Source organism: Chamaea fasciata, unplaced genomic scaffold (genome assembly GCF_029207755.1).
Source record: "Chamaea fasciata isolate MVZ Bird 193981 ecotype frontalis unplaced genomic scaffold, bChaFas1.0.hap1 SCAF_2, whole genome shotgun sequence".
Classification (NCBI taxonomy): Eukaryota; Metazoa; Chordata; class Aves; order Passeriformes; family Sylviidae; genus Chamaea; species Chamaea fasciata.
The window spans coordinates 49,702,880-49,723,591 of NW_027094087.1; the positions used below are offsets into that span (position 1 = coordinate 49,702,880).

Sequence of the window (20,712 nt, forward strand, 5' to 3'; positions counted from 1 at the left end):
AAGACAAGCTCTACCTTCCTTCTTTCTCTTCTTTCTCTTCTTTCTCTTCTTTCTCTTCTTTCTCTTCTTTCTCTTCTTTCCCTTCTTTCCCTTCCTTCCTTCCTTCCTTCCTTCCTTCCTTCCTTCCTTCCTTCCTTCCTTCCTTCCTTCCTTCCTTCCTTCCTTCCTTCCTTCCTTCCTTCCTTCCTTCCTTCCCTCCTTCCCTCCTTCCCTCCTTCCCTCCTTCCCTCCTTCCCTCCTTCCCTCCTTCCCTCCTTCCCTCCTTCCCTCCTTCCTTCCTTCCTTCCTTCCTTCCTTCCTTCCTTCCTTCCTTCCTTCCTTCCTTCCTTCCTTCCTTCCTTCCTTCCTTCCTTCCTTCCTTCCTTCCTTCCTTCCTTCCTTCCTTCCTTCCTTCTCTGGGGAAAGGATACTAATAAAAATTCTTCCCAGGGATTTTTCCCATGAAAATTGCAGAATGCAAGAACAGAAATTACTCTCATTGGTATTTCACTTATAGACTCCATTTTATTCAGACGATGCTTTGTACATTTCAGAATTTTTCTTCAAATGAAACCTGAAGTAATTGAAAGGAAAAAAAAAAAAGGTAGATAAAAATTCTGAAAGAATACTGATGAGGATGAAGGTAATCCAGAATACAGCTTTTCAGGTTTATCATTTAATACAATTAATCATTTCTGTTCTGAAGGTATATTATTTTAGCTACTTGTACCGGCATTTTTATATGAAAATGGGAATGCATGATCTTACATCGTTATACATTTTATCTTTTAAATTGAAGTAATGCCTTTTATTGAACTACCTAGAAAAACATGATGGTATGTTTGCATTATTATTTTATGTGACTTTAAAAATTATTGTCAAATTTTTGAGAGAAATAACCTTTCTATTAAATACAACTATATATTATATTAAAAATGTTATTTCAAGGTACTGATTAGGCCACCATTAAAATTTTGCTAGTCTATAAAATAAAATAAAATAAAATAAAATAAAATAAAATAAAATAAAATAAAATACCCTGTGATTATTTTGAGCATTGGTTATACCTCAGAGGCCTTGTTACTGTAGTCAATTTACAGTGAATAATGAAAACACATCTCTTGTTTGATGAAAGACTTCTAATCAGCATCAACTGTGTTTTGAAAGGCCGGGAGTTTTCCATATTTTCAATCTTGCGTTAATCATCATGTTCCTTCTCAGTTGTGCCTTCAAACCTATATGTACAATTTTGTGGTGATAGATGACATCTCTGTCTTACATAACCTCAGAATTCACTGCAGCAGAGGATAAGATGCACCTTCGTAGCGGAGGGAAGAGATATTCTCTGGGTGTTCCTCCATTACAAATACAATCTCACCAATTTGTCTGCTATTTTGTGTTCCCTTCTCAGAGGGGGTGAACATTTCATTTTAACAGACTATGGTGTGAATTACTGCTTTAGCTCTTGAAATGTGCAGTTGGGGCTGGAATTTTTCCTGCCAGAGAAGTGGATGCACAGTACCTTAATGAGGGTGATGTCAGCAGGTTCCATCCAGTCCCCACAGCAACCCTGAGCCTGATATAATTTAGCAAAGTGCACATATCTCTGCACAGTTTGTCAGTCTAATGAGAAAAGAATGTCTCTTTCATGGAAGCTGTTGAACAACCATTTTTATATAATGATAACTTAAACGCTATACTACTGCCAGTGTGTTTCCTAACACTGGCAGGATGTGTAACAAAACCAAATATAACAAAAATGCAAATATTTATTTTTTCCTATTGCCATTATTTGGGAAACGAGCCTGGAAGGGGTTAGGGAATGGCTCATACTTCTCTTTCAAGAATGTTTTGTGAGGTCTTTCAGTGCATTCTGCACCAGATAACACCAATCCTTTGGGATTACTCAATCATTTTACACGTATGAGAAAACTATTAACATCTCCATGACACAGCAAAGTATTAAGTGTCCAGAGTGCTTAATGTGAAAAATACTGAAATAATAATGTTTTAAAATCTAAGTGTTCACCAAAGACTGCTATTTATAAACAACCTCTAAAACAGAAAATATCATGTTCTATGTCAGCTTTTTAAGCAGCCATCTCAAAAAACATAGCAGTGCTGAAAGAATAAAATACTCACAGCTTTAAAATTTTTTAGTTACATATCTAGTGTAGTGAAACACAGAGATTTGGCCTTGTACTGGTATTTCCTTTCCAAATTACTTTAAATTTTAATTCAGTAGAAAAATCGTTCTGTGAAATAAAATGTGAAAAGTACTGTTAGCATTTTGAAAAGGGTCCAAGTTCATTCCTATACATTTTTTTACATAACCTTAATAATATCAATTCTAATTAAAATTTGATTAATGCAAATAAAGTAATAGTTTCAAACTACAATAAGTTTATACAATTATGTGGTGTGGACATGTGCTCTCCTCTAAGTATTAATTTTACTTTAAAAGCTAAAATCTGTATTTTCTTTATCTAAGTAACTTTTGCATCACACAGTAATACGATTTGCAAAAACTTCTGAGATAAAGTGGGTTAAAAAATCATAAAAAGTTTGTATTCCTCAAGTAGCCACATCAAAACCAATAGTTCCTACTAGTGCCTTACATCTCTTTTGCTTTTCACCTAATTTGTATAGATTTTCCTTTTAGTTTGCACAGAATGGACTTGGAATTTGTGAATAATTTCCACATTCTATTGTTTTCAAGCACAAAGCTTGTTTGCTTTGTTCAATGAAACGTGGCTTTGTTCAGTCCAAAAGCACACCCAGTCCTGAGGACTGTGCACGGTTTTTAAGTATCTCTGCTTAGGATCACCAGACACCATCAGCAGTTCCGCGTGAAATCTTTTCATCATGAGCTGCGCATTACAAAGTATCCTGTGTGAGCAAAAGTCAGTTTTCATTAGCTGTGTGATTATGGTGAATGACAGCAACAGAAATATTAGTTTGGCCTCAATGCATTTTAAATGCAGTTTTAGAAGTCTATTTCCAGAACAATGTTACTGGACTAATTGGGAAACAACTTATACTTCAAGAAGCTCTTGAAAGTTTGCAGATGTGGCTCACTTATGTTTGTCAGTTAAAATAAGGAAACTCGTAAGACTTTTAGTGCAACAAAGCCTTTGAAAATAAACTCTAAGCTTACAGCAATCTCATGGGTTACTACAGCATGAATGTGTTTGGTTGCAGAGTCTCCTGTGCAGTGAATCTTAATGCAGAATAATATGTGCCATATCAGACAGGCTGCCCTTCAGCTGATAATATATTTGACCTCTTATCACTTTACAGCCTATTGGTGCTTTGAACCCAAAGAGAGCTGTCTTCTATGCAGAACGGTATGAGACATGGGAAGATGATCAGACTCCACCTTATCATTACAACACCCACTACTCTACATCTACTTCTACCTTGGCTTGGCTTGTTCGTATTGTAAGTATTTCTGAGTCCTGGTTTTCATGAATATCTTTATTTACAGCATCTCTTCTGTCTTCTGTTTTGTTTTGTTTTCATGAAAGCACCTTTCTATTAAAATCTCATTGTTCTTTCCTACCTTAAAATCTCAGAAATTCTCTATTTATACTTTATGTACCCGTTTGTAGTGATAAAGGATTCTTTCCTATCCAAACAATCCCAAATAAATTTAAACATAAAATTGTGTTGGCATAAGGATGTATACAATGAGAAAAATGCATCTAAACTAAATCCACCCCCAAAATGTATCTCTAGATAATACAGACATCTGATGCTGCTTATATTCATTTATTATTTTCAGCTAGGGACAGATCCATGCAACATTAAAAAAAACCCCTTTAGTAAGAACATTAAACTGTCACATCTAGGGGGGAATTATATAACCAGTTTTATATTAAAGCAGCATAGAGTAATATTTTATGCAAATGAACCATGCTTCTAAATTAATTAATATCTCTACAGTTTTCAGAAATGTAAAAATGTGGATTCTGACTTCGAACTGTTATGTCAGTTCTGGAAACCTCATGCTCCTATGACCAAAACCAGATCTAGGGAAGGGGACAAACTTCAAAGATAGAAAGAATCTGAATTCAGTATATGTGTTATCACAATTATTTACAGAATAAAGAGTGTTGATGAGACACTGAAGGTTTCACAGAGAAACCTGAATTAATGAAAATTGAGTGACTGTGTAATTACTTAAGTGAAAGTACACCCTGCCAATAAAAATCTGTTACATAAGGTGTATTCTAAACATGTTTTGCATAGAACAAAGCAAAAGAGAGCCACACAGAGCATGATAATCAAATTTTCACTCATCTCAGCTTCCCTTATACATGTTCATTATTTTATGCTTACAAGGGAATTCATGTATCTGTGAGTTCAGGAGATACTTCTTAAACCGTGGGAAACTAAGTGTTGATTACACTTCTGTATTGGGTGACCACTGTATTCCTTTTAAATGTTGCTAAATTATTCATCTACTGAATTCATTTTATGGTACACATTTGCTTCTTTGTTGCCTTAAAGTAGATTAAAAACAGTAGTTTTATTTGCATGTTTATCTAATAATTTTGGCTGCTGTACAGCAAAAGATCTCCTCTTGCTGGTCGACAAATTCTCAGAGCTGAAAGTCTGATTACGGTCTGAATGTACAACACACCAAGGTGTATTCATTTCCTGTACTAGACTAATGCAATGTCAGTTTTTACTACTGTTGTTTATGTAATGCTCAAGATGTTCTTGCTCTCTTTTTGTTCTCACCTAAAAGAGCAAGAGAACAAGGTCTTCATGTTGATGGCCTTGCAATATAGACCTTACAAATTACATTTGTTAAAGCAAACAATATATGTGAGAATAGAAAACAGAAGTGAAAACCACTGATATCCAAAGAAGAGGTTGCCAATGAGGGACACTCCTACACAGGTATTTTAAAGATTATTTAAATATGATTGACCAGCAAAGAAAAGCAATCTCTAAAGGGAGTAAAAAACAGAAGTGAAAGAGGACAAATCCAGGGAAAGTTTGAACCTCAGAAAAGGAAAAAAAGATAATAATAGACTAGATAATAAGACTGGATAAGGCAGCAAATGGAAACCCTAAATAGATATTTGAAAATAAGTGTGTATAGAGGAAAAGATTACGGCAATGAAGATTTTTAAAGTCACAGTGATCTATAGAGAGATATTTTTGTTACAAAACAAAGGATTAAATATCCTAAGGGCAAAGATTGTGTCAGTGAAAATGATAGATAAGGCTAGGTCAGATTTCTGTAAGTTAAAGTAGTATTCCTTGCTCATGAATTTCTTGAGCTAGAGATTTGATATTAGTTTGTGAAGAAGACTGTAAGAAAAAGGAAATTACAGTCTATTCCAGAAAGAGGAAGGTGACATTAAGAGATGCAAAGATTCAGACAGAAAAATGCTTTCAGTATTTTGAAAGACTGGAGAAGAGTGAAGGGAAAAGAGGTGTTACTGTAGAGCTTTTGGTAGAAAGTGACAACAAGCTGAGAGTGGAGGACAGGAGTACAAACTAAAAACCATGGGAGAAGACTGTGTAAAGAAAATGAGAAAAGGAAAAGCAAAAGAAAGAGAAAAAGCAAGGAAACAAATGAAAACTCTATAACAAAAAGTAAATTGGAAATGAGAGTTTAGATAGAAGCAGAACAAAACAGTATGTAGTAATGGGGATCCAAGGGGAGAAACTGCCTACCTAGACCTTAGTACTGGAGGAAACAGTATTTGCTGTAGGTAAAAAAGTTTCAGCCACTCTGAAGTATATCTATATAGAGAGAATTGTGTAATTCCCACAAAACCTTAAAAATTATTTTAAGTCTTGCTTCTCAGCTTTGACAGATACCATCTGGTTTCTGTCAGTTGTCTTCAAAACATTGCTTTTAATATCATATTTTTGAGTCAATTCTGTGATAATCTGTTCCCTACTGTGTTATATTTCCTTCAGTTGCTTTCCCTTATCTGATGTATTGTGGTGGGCTGGCTATGCCTAGATGTCAGGTACCCACCAGAACTGCTCTATTGCTCCCCTTTTCAGCTGGGCAGGAGAGAGAAAAAATAAGGAAAGATTCATGGGCTGAGACAAGGGCAGGGAGAGATCCCTCACCAATTACTGTCATCGGCAAAACAGACTCAACTTGAGGAAATTTGTTTGAATTATTACCAATCAAATGAGAATAGGATAATGAGAAAATAAAGTCGAATCTTGAAACCACCTTTCTCCCAACCCCTCTCTTCTTCTCTGGACTTAATTTCTCTCTCCTCTCCCCACTGACACAGGGGGATGGGAAATGGGGCTGTGCTCAGTTCATCACATCTCTGTCACGCCTTTCTTCTCGGAAGGGTCCACACTCTCCCCCTGCTCCAGCATAGGGTGCCTCCCGTGGGAGACAGTCCTCCATGAACCTCTCCAAAGTGAGTCCTTCCCACGGGCTGCAGCTTTTCATGAGCTGCCCCAATGTGGGTCCCTCCTACAGGATGCAGTCCCTCAAGAACAGACTGCTCCAGTGGGTTCCCTGTGGGCTTACAGGTCCTGCCAACAAACCTGCTCCCACATGGGCTCCACGCTGCATGGAAGCACAGGCCCCTGCCAGGAGCCTACTCCAGCAGAGGCTTCCCAGGGGCTCCTAGCCTTCCTCAGGCATCCACCTACTGTGGCATGGATTCCTTCAGGGGCTGCAGGTAGAAATTTACTCCCCTCTGGACCTCCATGGTCTGTAGGGGCACAGCTGCCTTACCATGGTGTGCACCGTGGGCAGGAGGGGAATCTGCTCTGGAGCCTGGAGCACCTCCTGGCCCTCCTCCTGCACTGACTGTTGTCTGCGGAGCTGTTCCTCTCACATGTTCTCATTCCTCTCTCTAGAGTTCTTCTGCAGCTTTTGCCTGACCCTTCTAAAGTCTGTTATCATAAAGGCACTTTGCTATAGCTGGCAGGCTTAGCCTTGGTCAGAGGCAGGTCCATCTTGGAGCCGGCTGATGTTGGCATTATTGGATATGGCAAAGGCTTCTCACAGAAGCCACCCCTGTAGCCTCCCCCACTACCTAAACTTTACCATACAAACCCAATACGTGTATCAGGCTGCATGTCTTAGCCTCAGTTTTGTCCTGTGTAGTTAATTTTGATATCTCTGCCTTTGTTTCACCATTAATACACATTCTGTTGTATGTATTTTTGTGTAAATGATATTGAATAGTCATAGTTTATCACTAGGTGACCTTACCACCTGAAGATTAATTTTCTTCATGTGCATTTCATCTGGAGCGGTGAATATTTAAGTTGCAGAACATAGAATAGTTTAAACCAAGAATGCCACTTCAGTGCATAGTCCAGTGACTTGATCTGAAAAGTAGACAGAAGAAAAAAAAATAGAAGCATGAATTCTGGCTTGAATCATGTAGAATATGAATATTAGCATTGGTTTCAGATTATATGAATATCAGCATTGGTTTCAGATTTTTAGTAGAAATAGGATAAAGTAATGGTGCAATTGAATGTTCTCAATAATTGCTACTGAAGAAGTTATATTTGTGTAAATCAATTGCATTTTCATGGAAACAGAGAACAGTGTTTGAGAGCATGATTCTCTAATGTGATAGTCAGGATGTTTGTAGAGAATAATTGTCTTCTAGTTGCTGTTGCAATGACTGCATATTTGTACAAGGTAAAAGAAATTCTGGATTTATTATGAGTTAGATCAGATTGAGTTAAAACCAGTTTTTAATGAGATTCAAACATGAGGATGACTGGATGTCATCGGGTAAACAGAAGTGAATTTGGGTCTTTTTATTTGTTAAATTTGAGCAGGATAATCACGGATATGTCAGGCAAAAGGTGTGTGTCACTCCAACAAACCCTTACATACTCTCTCTCTACTCATACAAATGGCTCGAAAGACATTTTTGTTTGACATAGGATTTCTTAGAATGACCACATCCTTTCCTCCTCCCTCCTGCCACCATAAATGTTTGAAATGAGTCAGGGAACTGCTAAAAGGGAAGGGAGGGAGGGAAGTGCTATTGAATGGAAAAATGCGTTGTTCTCACAGCTCAAGCTTGTGTTCAATGCAATCAAGTCCCCCACGATTTTCTCTCCTTGTTGGCAGGGAACAAGGCGTGAATTTTATTCAGAATATTAGGAACGAGTGAGATGGAGTTATAATGAAAACATTGCGCTGCTTTATAGCTTTCACAGCTACAAAACCTTTACATGAAATGACAGTAATCGGTATCATAGAATAACAGTATTTAAATGAGTATATTGAATACAGATATGAATTATATTTATATAAGCATTTGACTTCCCAGAGAATAAAAATTACCGTAAAATTATGTTAGAGGTCTGATATAAAGCAAGTGAAAGCTCTGAATTTCTGCTAAAGATTAAAAATCCAAAAAGATAGGCGCAACAGGCCTATGCAGAACAGCATAATAGGGCACCCTGTTGTGCTGAGCTACTAAAAGTTTAATCCTTGATTATAAATTTTTTTGCTTTTGTGTATTTGTCTCAGATGCTTAAAATAATGTTGTCATGGAAGTTTGGATTAATATTTTTACATAATTTCTTGTAATTACATCATTTTTCTGGTTTCTGCTTCTTTTAAATCCATCAACTGTTTCTGATTTCAGAACCTCTGCTATGATACACGGTCTTCTCCACAATAATATTCACAAAAATTACACATATCATATAAAGAAAAAAGTGATGGGTAGGAGTTGTTAGAAGACAAAATTACTTGTGCTCATACCAAGAACATATAACGTTTTTCAGTCAGGGCAGGCTAGAAAACAGCATAAAATATATACAAATAACAAATATATGCAGATAATTGGAAGGAGGAATTAATTTAAAAGCAAAATAATTCTACTATTAAAATGTAAATTTAATAGAATTATAATATTAACAGAATTTTTGGATAAATTAATGTATTCCAATTTCTGTATATATTGTTTTCCATTTTGTAGTTCTGGGTCTGAATGTTACATGCTTTAATTTATATTTTACATTAAATTTGCTATATGGAGCACTGGAAAATCTGGATAGATAAAAGCTTATTTTCTTTCAATATTTCAGTTCATTGTGGTAGTTTATACTACTCACCAAGCTGAGCTACTGTTAAATTTTAATATTCTACTTAAATTATAAATCTCTTCCTCTGCACACAACCTTTCAATATTCACGAGTTAAATAAAGCCATTGTGCAATGAGATTTAGGGTCCTCCAACAAGAAAATTATATTGTGATGATTTTGTATTTAATTTATTTTAATTAATTATTTAACATATATTAGGATTCTCTGATTGGAATAAATGCATGGATTAACATATATTTGAATATGTCTATTAAAATGAATTCTACATGTTTTAAGAGCAAAAAAATTTGTTAGAGTTATTTCCTCTTGGAAAGCAAGTAGCCTGTATTGACTGCTGTGCGTGATAGAAAAAAATTAATTGGGAAGACATGTGGAATAAAGGTAGAGAAACAATGGTCTCTGGAAGTGAGAATTCCATCTTTTATTTTCCTCCTTTTTTTTGACATTTCTATTTTTGTGTCTGTGCTTTCTTTATGTATATTTTAATTTCTCTTATGGACTATTTGAACATAGCACCTTTTCCATCTGGGGCAATTTACACACAATGTGTATAATGAGGCATAATTCCTTCAAAAATTCTTTTTTAATGGAGGAGTTCCCAGACTTGTTCATAACTTTCATAGAAGGAAACAGAATGTTTAGAATAAAATTCAAATAATACATGAATAGTACTGTTATAACAATTGTGATCTAGGGATCATGAACTGCTTTGATTAAAATAAATTCCAGATGATTGGGATATGCAACGAAATAAGTTTGGGTATGAATCTAATGAAAGGGACTTTCTTTAAAACATTCCCCATGAGACTTTGGCAAAGAGGAAGAAGCAACTTCCATCTCTATAGGCACACTGCCAATTATTAGTTGAATTAGAGAGCTAATGGAGTAGTGGTGGAAATCCAGTTTTCTGCCAGTAATCTCATATTTGGGTTCTATTGTCAAATTAAGGATTTGGTCCACTGCTAACACTTTTCCTGCAGTGGAATGTAGTGACATCAAAATGGGTATCCAGACTAATACCTGAGCTCTTCCTCCCCAAAAGCTGATAGGTGTTTCCATTTAGTAAGAATTGGGATATAATTTCAGATAGAATTAACAAAAGTAAAAGACTCTAAATATTTAATCTCTGTACCGGTTCCACCAAATAATGATAAAACTGCATATCCTGGAACCATAGTCTGCCTCATAATGACCACAGAGCCATTCATATCACCTTCAGGCAAAGTGGAACCCACTGAGCTCTTTTCAATAAAATGTAAACACAAGAAAGAAAAATTTAGAGATAGGATTTTTTTTAAGATTTTGACATACCAACATGCAAGGAGTAAACAAAGCCCAGTTATATAAATAACACAGAATGTGTTTATGGTAGTTGCAGTGAAGGAGGCAGTCACTGTGAACTGGAACTAAACTACATTTGTCTGCCACTGATGGGTAGTTAGTCTTATGGTATAGAACTCAGGATTTGTTTGTGCAAAATGTGTTAGTGCCAATAAATATACTCAGATGTTCAGTGCAGAAACCCATGTGTACATATAACTGTGCGGGGCCATGTTTTTTTTTTAATTCTGACTCTATGAAGTATCTGCAAAAGGCTTTTGGATTTTGACAGAAACCTGCTGCACGAGTCCTTGTACTGTTTTCTTAATCTGTCATAATTTCATTAATTACAGGAGCCCTTTACAACATTCTTTCTAAATGCAAATGACGGCAAGTTTGACCACCCAGATAGAACCTTCTCTTCAGTGGCCAGGTCCTGGAGGAACAGCCAAAGAGATACCTCAGATGTGAAGGTAATATATATGTTAAATTAATGGATAAATATGCAATTTCATTATGGTATTTTTGTTTATGTAAATATAAAGAAGGTGCTGCATTATATTTTATATTTATATATATCTAATTTCTTTATATTCAGTACACTAGGTATAGTGTAAATAGATGTTAATAAAGTTTATTGTTCTAACACAAACAATCAAAGATTCTTTGAAGCTGAGTGGACAAAAAGTGGAATTTTTTTTAGAGAAAAACAACCTAACTGATCTAATTTAGATCAGATAATCAGGAGATGGAGAAAAGCTCAATAAATTGTTCTCTCCTGCTGTTAACTCAATATTTGGCCCACTCCATAAAACACAGCAGGAATTGGATTTGACCTTAAAGTGTCATATTGTTATAGCTTGCCTAGCTCTGGGTTTGCATTGCCTGGGGCAATTAATAAAGCATTAATGACAAGACCCATTTAAAATGTTGGCTTTTCTGTACAGCCTTAGCTTTTACTTGAATGTGCCTGGGGATATTATGCAACAATACACATTAGATTAAAACAACTTCTACACTATATACAGAAACAGCCAGAGAGCAGGGTGATTTTACTGCTGTTATTCCTTACCTTCGTATTTACCTTGTTAAATTCAAAGGGTTATTGTTCATAGATATGGGACCTTATCAAAAGGAAACAAAAATCTAGAAATATTTTGAATAATTTGGTCCCTTCTTGATTCTCATTTTCTAGTAATGAAGTAGGTAAAGGCTTCATTATAATTAAAAAAAATTGCAGTGAATATGTTTCTCTTCTCTTTATACAGTGCCACTCATACTTGGAAATGATAAATTGAATGTCAGATTACCATTATATTTTTTACTTGTCTTGGCAAAGAAAAAAAGAAAAAAATATGTAGATTTACTGATTTTTTTTTTTTTATTCCAGAGCTCCTGTTTGCATAAGTATTCCAATGGTCTCAGAAGAGACAAACCATGTTTTTATTCAGTTAATACTTAGAATAACTAATTTCAAATTGTATGATGATCCTAACATATGGGAGAAAATGTTTTTTAAAGAAATCAACCTGAACCTCCTACAAACCATTTTATGTTTATTCATGCTCCTCTGGAAGCCAATAGTTTTTTAAGTACCATCATTCTTACCCTTGTAAGAAAAACAAAGGAACTTGCCAAATTTGGAAGTAATTTGAAGTAATATCTACTATATTTGATATATCTTCAAAGTGCTGAGATTTTGATTTTTACTTTTCAGTGAAATCTGGTTTTCCTGGAATTCCACTAGAGTATCTGGGAAAGTGACTTCCTAGGAGTGGAGTTTAACAAAGGCTAAGAGTCTTAAACTGAGAAATAAGGGAAGACAGTTGGAAGTGACTGTAATCTTCTTGTCTGGCTTTAGTACACAGGAGGAGGGCAGTTAAATACATCAAGGCATTGAAAAAGATAAAGGAATATCTGTGGACAGAGGAGAGATGGTATTCAAGTGTGGTATATAATTAGTGAACGGATTGTTTCTAAACTAGTAACCAAATGAGTTATCAGTAAAACAATTAACTGAAATGTTTGTCTGAAAATACCAGGAGTCTTGTGAACCAAGTGGGATAATTTAAGCTGCTGCTGCTGCCAGCCATTGCAAAGATGAAGGAATTAAGAATGGAAAACAGCTGCATTGCAAAATATATTTGTATTTAAAAACCTCAACTTATCAAAATAAAACAAATATTTAAAAGATGCTCAGAACCAGATACCTTCAGAAAAAGAAGGCAAAAGGTGAAGAAATGAAGTAGCTATGTTCTTTAATGCCACTAAATGTAAAAAAGGGAAATGGGGATAGCAAGTAATGTAGTGAAAATTCAGGGTCAGAATTTCTCTAGGGGAAAGACTGTGAAACAATGTTCCAGAATACATTTGGCAGTCTACTATAGAACCCCACATCAGATTTATACCTACATACACATTTCTGTTGTGCCATTAGAAAGAGAAATACTACTTGGAGCTAAGTCATCACAGAAAATCTAATATGGGACTAACAGATGAGGTATGTTAGCCAATAAATGTTTTCTCCAGATAATCCCTGACCTGTCTGTTCAAGGATACATTAGGGATTAAAGATGCTGCTTAAAATAGGGATTTGTTAATTAATGAAGATATGGGGAAGGTGGGTTTAGAAAAGAATGTTGAATAGGTTTATTTTTAATTGATTCAGCTGAAGATGAAAATAGATGAATAAAAGCAGATGTAAAAATGAGCTGAATCTTTAAAGGATGCTAAAACAAATAGAGAGCTTTCATAAATTATCTAACAAAAAAAATCCATAGAAATTATGGGGGATTTAATGCCAGCATTCAATATATTGCACCACCAAAATTATTGTATGTTAATACAAAGCCACTTCTGGAATGAATTTACTGAGGTACACTTCAATAGCCTAAGCAAGATATGTCAATGCATTTCCTTTTTTTCTTCAGTTTAAGAAGGAAACTTTAAGATCAACAGGATGGCACAAAACTTATCCTGCTACCAAAGTTTTATCTTTAGGTTATAACAATTAGACTATCTCATGGAATCTAATTTTCACCTGAAATAGTCTGATTAGTCATTCGTTCAGAGCTATTATGTTCTAAGAGAACATATGTTATTGTTTTTCTCCTTTTCCCTGTTCAGTTTTCAGTATGAATTCTTGCTGGATAAAGCAAAGCTTAGTGCTTTCTTTGCTGGAAACCATCAAGCTAACCCCATACCTAAACTGGAGTTAGCCATAAGAACAAAAAATGTGTTTTGGGAGTTAGATACGTAGAAAAATGTGTGTATGTGTGGGGTAATTAATGTCTAAAGTGGAGACACCTAAATGCTATGAAATATGCAAACATATGAAAGGGCGAAGAATTCTTTGTCAAGGAACAAAGAGGTAAAACTCAGAGGAAAGGGATCAGGGTAGAAAAATGCTTAATTAAGCAAGAGGGTATGAAAAGTTAGGGGGAAGTTGAGTATGCCCTGAGTTTGAATATCCCTAAAAAGGGAAGGTAGCAAACTCCTTATTTGTAAAACTTTTTTATTTTTCAAAATGGACTGGCAGGGCGCTTTGATTTGCGGAGTCTGTGTTCCTTAGCAATCAATCAAGAATGAGTATAGCAGCTAATTGTTGCTGTTGTTTGTTGCTTAAGATCTTAATGAACTTCATTTCTCAATGCCATTACATCAGGGCCAACTTTTCCCTGAGGCTTTGAAGTTCATTCTGCAAAATGATAGGGAAATGAACTATTATTAATATTGCAAATACCTCATTTTTTTCAGATTAGTTGTGCTACTGCTTAGAATGCCTTGCAGGCTTTTCAAACATTTTAATCAAGTTTTCAGGGACTTAAAAAGCAATGAGGTTTGGTGAACTACTAGGAAAACCCCTCAAAATTTCTGCCCATTTTTGTCACTCTCCAAAGAGTGGCATCCACTGTCTTGCACAACAGAAAAGCTTTAGCTCTGAGGGTGTGAATCATTCAAAAACTGCTGGTCAGGTGTCTGGCAACTTCTAGTATTTATTTAGCCAGCAGTCCTGTTAGAAATTAGAGAGTGTGCAAAAGAGAAGATGTGTACATGTTGTGTGTGAGTACAGAATCTGAAGGCATGCAATCTGTTAAGTTTTCTGTACACTTGTGTAGCTCCTTCTGGCTCCCCGTGTAGCTATACATGGGGAAGGGGCTTGGCAGTGTGGATTTCCTTGTGATACGCATGCTGTAAATTCTTTTCCCATCCTAAACACTTTTTGAGTCTTTTTAGTAAATATTTAGTGCATGGAATACAGGCTATCCATCAAAGTAGCAAACTTTGAAAACTGTAAAGACTGGCAAGTGTTCATTATTCATGTATTCCTTATCATACATTTAAAATTCATCTGAGCTGCTTTAAGTACATTTATCTCTGATTTTACTAATCTCATTAATTATCGTGGCATAGGTTATGAAGTAATTTTTAAACACTGTGTGTAATGAATTAATATGACATTCTTAATTGCTGTGTGCTGTAAGATTACCACAATTTTTGCTCTCAAGTACTGTATTAAATAATTGTATGAATTGTCTTTATTCTTTAATAACGAAGTCTAATAAAAAATTAGAAAAGTAAAATCTGAAGGATTTTTTATATCAGTTAATGTTTAAGAAAGAGGAATATGAGGTACTTTATTTTCAAGTGTTCGGTAAGTGCTGAAGCAGGTCAATTTTAACTAATGAACTGAGATTTTTAACTACTGCAGACACTTTCCACAGCTGTCCTTTTACAGCCTCCAATGTTGTCTAAAAAATTATATCCAAATGACTTCCACAGAATTCTGCATTAAAATTAAAAAAACAAATACTTGAAATTTAGAAAAGAATGTGTATCTCTGTAGGAACCTACATTTCTGTGGGTCCAGCTCCTTTCCTCCCATTCTTGTGTCCTCCCTGGCATTCCCTCTCTGTTTCTCCCTTTTTTTTCCCTCCTTCCCTCTGCCCTTTAAATATGTGTAGTCTCTTCTGGAACTGAATTATTTCACACTGAGCTAATGAAAATAGATCTGTGGCAGTAGTTTGATCAGCCTGAAAACAAGCTGTAATTCTGGCATCTCAAATTGTGGCAAAAAGTAGACCACCTTTGAAAAATGCAGTGTATGATAGAGGATTAGAGATTTCCTACACCATTTTGTTCCTTACTCTCAGGTTTTTTTGGCTGATTTTCAAGAAACTCCTTCACCTACAGTGGATGAAGCAGAATTAATGTTGTATGTGCTGTGTTGGAGTGGTAACACTCAAGGGGGAACCTGGATAACACAGTTTATTTTATTGTGTCTCCCTTTATCAACATCTACCTTCTCTCGAGATAATCAGTACAAGCTGGAGGAAGAATGAACATTCGCAGGGTGACCTTTGAGGAAGCAAGTCACCCGGAAATGACCATAACTTGGCCAGTCAGCTTGCACATTTTTTTCCTTTCTGACCCCCCCTTTCCCCCTCCCTCCAGTTTTTGGTAACATTGACTTCCCCAGAACCTTCTGTTCACACACTAATCTTTCCTAATACCTCTCGAACTTGTTTTATTACTTTTTGAATAGTCTGTTTAGAAGTTAGAAAGGTACCTCTGACAAAATGTCAGTGAAGTGCCTCAGTGTGAAATGGAGGAACTCATGACTGACTCATTGACCCAATACTAGACTCTTGTGGAATTAATGGATGCCAGGGGATCAACCTTTCAGAAGGAAAAGAAAGAAAGAAAAAGAAATGGAAGCTTTGAAACCTTGAAGTGAATTATACGAGAAAAGTGAAAACGTCTGGGTTGAATTTGATTTCATTGGGAGGCCATAAAATGGTATACCCTTAGCAAAACATATTAAATAGAAATTTCAGATTTGATGCAAGTGATGTGCAATTATAATAGTGTTAATAGCAGTCCTCTATCACCTGAAGACATATTTTTAAAGCTTAATTTCTCAGCAGTTTGGATTTGTCACAGGCTTGTAAATTAGAAAATGCATTTGGGGGATGTTTTCTTGTACAAAGACGCAAGGCATATAATACTGTTAACTATACCTTGGGGTTTTAGCATAGCTATTAAAATAAACAAGAGATCACATTTACAGACAAGAAATGTCTGTTATAATATTAATTTTACTTTTTTTTTTTATATATATACACCCTTTCGTAGTTTCATTGCCTCATTCTTCATGTGAGAAGAGCCAAGCTTCTTGGGCAGTTTGAAAGGCAGCTGACTCTTAAATAATAGCAAGTTAACCTGTCTTATTAGAAGTGTGAATGAAAGGGGAGAAGAGGAGGTTACCAGCTGGTGAAATGTCAAGGACAACTAGACAGAAATTACTGCAAATAGATTTAGATCACTAAAATCCCTATTTTTATTGACCCTTTAAACTCTAGATATTTCTTTTGGTTAAGAAATTACCCCTGACAGGTAATGGATTCAGAAAGATTTGTTTAAAACCTTGGATATGTTTTGGCAAGTGTAATGAAACCAATAAAATTTACTGAATAGTGTCAGTTAATGCAAAATTATAGGTCAGCTGAGTTGCATACAATAACCCATGGATTTAAAATGCTTAATTGGTATGTGAATATTTTAAAAATGCCAGACTTTTAAAAGAACATTGGTTTTCTGTGTCTTCCTTTTTTGCAATCCCTCTTTTTATGCCTGCTAAGTAACGTAACTTGTAGGGAGGCTGTTTTATGGGTTTGTTTGTTTTGATATTTTCCTTGATGTCTTTATTTGCACTGGCTGACATGATGTGTGTATTGTAGGAAAATATTTTGAGATTTGTGTTTCATGAAAAATTGTAGCTTGAAACCTAAATTTCTCAAAGTCACGGTAGCTTCAAACTAGCATTTCTGATCCGGCTTTACATTTATCTTTTACCACTGGTGCCACTGAAGGTGCAATAGGAGTTTTAAGAAACCTCTTATCAACTATTTTGTCTGTCAAGAAAAAGGCAGATTGGGAGACAGAAGGTCCTCTGTGTCCCGTCCCTTGATGTAAATGCTATCTCTGAGATACATTTTTCCCCTGTTAATTTTTTAGTCTCCTTGTCCCTATCTTCAGGGTGAATTTAACAATGACACTTCTAAAGTATGAAACTGGGGATTCGTAAAAGCTGTGTTGTATGACAAATTACACTCTGCTCTGAAATGAATGAAAAATAGCAGATGCTGTCAGAAAAGTATGCAATCTCCATCACCAATGTAAAGACTACAAAGGTTGACAAAAACATTTATTTTGGCTTCTGTGTGATGAACATGTGACAAAATATGATATAGCCAAAGTATATAAAGAAGTAAATTAAGTTATGGACTGTTTAGCAATAATTCTGCTAGTTGATTTGGGAAGGTTAGGGGAATATTTGGCATTTCTGTAACAAAAACAATGGAGCAATCAATCATCATCCTTAATTTAGACTTTTAGGAGCTTGAAGGCTGTAAATCTGATAAATAATGCTTTTCAAACATGTAATAAACAATGAAAAGAGAAAATAGTCATTTATTCTCTGTATCTGGGATGGATTGATAGCTAGGATGAGGGAAAATGAACTTAGATTGTATTATGAGGGATTCAGGCCAGTTGTTAGGTAAAACTTCCCCGGATGAAGAACACTGAGACCAGTTGATGGAAGAATTGTGGAATTGCTCTCACTCAAATTCTGGGACAACAGGGTAGACAGATATCTTGCAGGTTAGCTGTCAAAGCTGAACTTCATCTGGAATGGAGGAATGGACACGGTCACCTCTCTTAATATCATCCTGAAACAGCTATTTATTTGAGGTGTCTGTTCCTATCCATAACAGAAAAAGCATCAAAAGAGTGGCTCTCTCAAGTCATAGTCTTTATTAGAATATGAACTGACACATACCCATTTGCAAAACAAAGAAAATCCAAACTCTGTCTGAGAAAAATGTTAATAGGTTTTGAAAATAACTCTAGCCCTTGCTAGTGTTATCTTTCCCTGCATTCTTCTGTACATTCTTGCAGCTTTCAGTGGCTTCTTAGTTAACACGATTCTCTCTGGGCCCCAGTTGTCTTCTTGTTGTGTCGTCTGAGGTTCACTCCTGTCTGCTCCTTCCTTTTCCCAGAAATCTCCTGGGCTCCATCCTTGCTGCCTCACTGTCCTTGCTAATCCTTCTGCTCTCTGCCTCTCCCAGTTTATACTCTTAGTGTAACATGCCTGGGGGCCCTGGGGAAGAGAATATTTGCCCTTCTATCCCCAGCCACTGCCTGCCATTGGCATGAGATAGAAGACAGCTTCTTCAATTTGTCACAGCAGAATAAACAGTGTACATGTAAAAACAAAGTTTCTGTCACGCATCTCTAGCTTGGTTGTATTTTTTATGCTTCTAAGTAGCTAAATACATGAATCTTAAGTTCACGCATACAGGGTGTCACAGGCTTTCATACTGGGCCCTTCTTTTAGTTTTTATTTTAAACTTTATTTTAATTCATCCTCTAGAAATCAGAAGGGGGTATATTTATCTGATCTATTTTAATGTGCTGTGGTTTTTTAGTCTAGTAAATAGCGGAGACAGCAAAATTACAAGGAGAATACCAAATGCTATGAAAGAAAACTGAATGGTTAATACAAAGTATGGGAAATATGTAAGTATCTGGAAAAGGTCACATGCAACATGGCTCACATTTCAAGAAAAGGTTCAATTAATGCTAAATAGTAGTCAAATAAGCAACATAATTGTAGGCTGCTCTAGAAATAACATTGAAGAGAATGCTGAGACTATAACACAGTGGTTTAGGCAATTTTTGTAAAATAGTGTGTTTAGGGGTTTTTTTACTTTGACTGAAAAAAGGCCAAAATAACATAGCAGGAGGTGTGTAACTGAAATGATTAAGATTCTAGGGAGAGTGTTATTTGAAGAGGATTTAGAAGTCTGGCACTGGTTAATTTCCAGAGCACAGGAATAAGACAGTTCAAACTAAACATGCACAACACAATAAATCTTATAAAGAAAGTTAATCACATACTTTTGTTTATCCTATTTCTATTTATGTTTTCTGCTATACCAGACAAGGGAACATTAAATTACCCTGAAAGCAAAGAGCAACAAAGATAAACTTACTAAATAGATATACCTTTAAAAATACTCAGTGACTTAAATCCCTTTGTTTCAAGATATCCCTACAGTCAAAAGGTTAGTAGAATTCAGTTAAACACTAGATGTGTCTCTGGATAACACAAATCTTTCAGGTATGTTGGATGTAAAAGTCCACAGTTACATGCTATGACATTTATAACTGAAAAAGAAATTTAACAAACAACTTTTCTTTAATGGAATCTTGGACTTGGTTGCTGTGTCTTCGCAGGTTAGCATGCCACCACACTGAATAAAATTGATAGTAATCAAAACCAGTGGTATGTGCTTCAAGGCTTTTATGTAAAGTAGAAAAAACTTTGCTAACTTTTTCCTTAATAAATTCTGTTTCATTTGAATATTGGCTTTAAGATTGACTTTGACTTTTTGATATTTCTGAGGTCCTTATGAATTTTTCCTTTTTTTTGAGGCAATGCTCTTAGTTTGTCAGTGATCTGTGTGGTAGCATAGCTGTGGCTCTGAGTTATGAGTTATTGATTTGTTGAAGTCCTGAAAGATTTCTGTATAGTTTTCTCCAACTGTGGATCATTCATCCTTCTTTGGGCTCCATCAGAGAAAACCAAAGGGCTTTGGTTTGGTTTGGTGTCTTTGGAACCTTAGACTTTGGGGGAAGGGGGGAATATTGCTTTTAGAAATACTCTGAATCAATTAGAGGTGTAATTATAATAAAACTTAAGACAGGTGTTAAATGAATCTCTTTTAACATCATAAGATACTCAGGATTTCTCTTATTTTGGCTTTTCTCTAGATGCTTTATTATGTACTTCTTCTTCTTCTTCTTCTTCTTCTTCTTCTTCTTTTTTTCTGGTTTTTTTTTTTTTTTCTGTTTGGAATTGCAGCTTTTTTCATAATGAGTTTTTCAGATCCAGGCATGTCTCATTTGGTTAATGTTTTATACTAGTTGGATACTGATTGGGTTTGCATTTTAGTCTAACCTGTATTAGTATACTAAAATGTAGGGAAGTAATTAAATTGCTTTCCTAAACATACTTAAAATTGTATCGAATACACTCTTTTGTTTCCTTCTTCTTTTTTTAACTTAATAATTTCAAAAGGATGCTTTAACTGCTCTATTCTCCATGGAGTTGCAGATCAGATTTAATTAGATAATTTTGTGTCTGCAGTGGGTTTTTTTTTTGCTTTGCATGTCTGCAGCTTTTGAAAGGACCACAAAGAGACTCAGATTTCAGGTGCTGTGTCATCATTTTGATCATGTTGCACAACTGAACACCATAA

At 35.5% G+C, this 20,712-nt stretch overlaps 1 protein-coding gene across 6 annotated transcripts in view; it reads left to right on the forward strand.

Moving 5' to 3' along the window:
• NBEA (neurobeachin) overlaps positions 1 to 20,712 on the forward strand; it is a 458,833-nt gene that overhangs the window by 381,964 nt on the left and 56,157 nt on the right. For all 6 annotated transcript variants that reach the window (XM_066176003.1, XM_066175999.1, XM_066176000.1 and 3 more), the window contains 2 exons: positions 3,280 to 3,420; positions 10,738 to 10,857. In XM_066176003.1, coding sequence (XP_066032100.1) covers positions 3,280 to 3,420; positions 10,738 to 10,857 — 261 coding nt within the window. The remainder of the gene's footprint in view (positions 1 to 3,279; positions 3,421 to 10,737; positions 10,858 to 20,712) is intronic.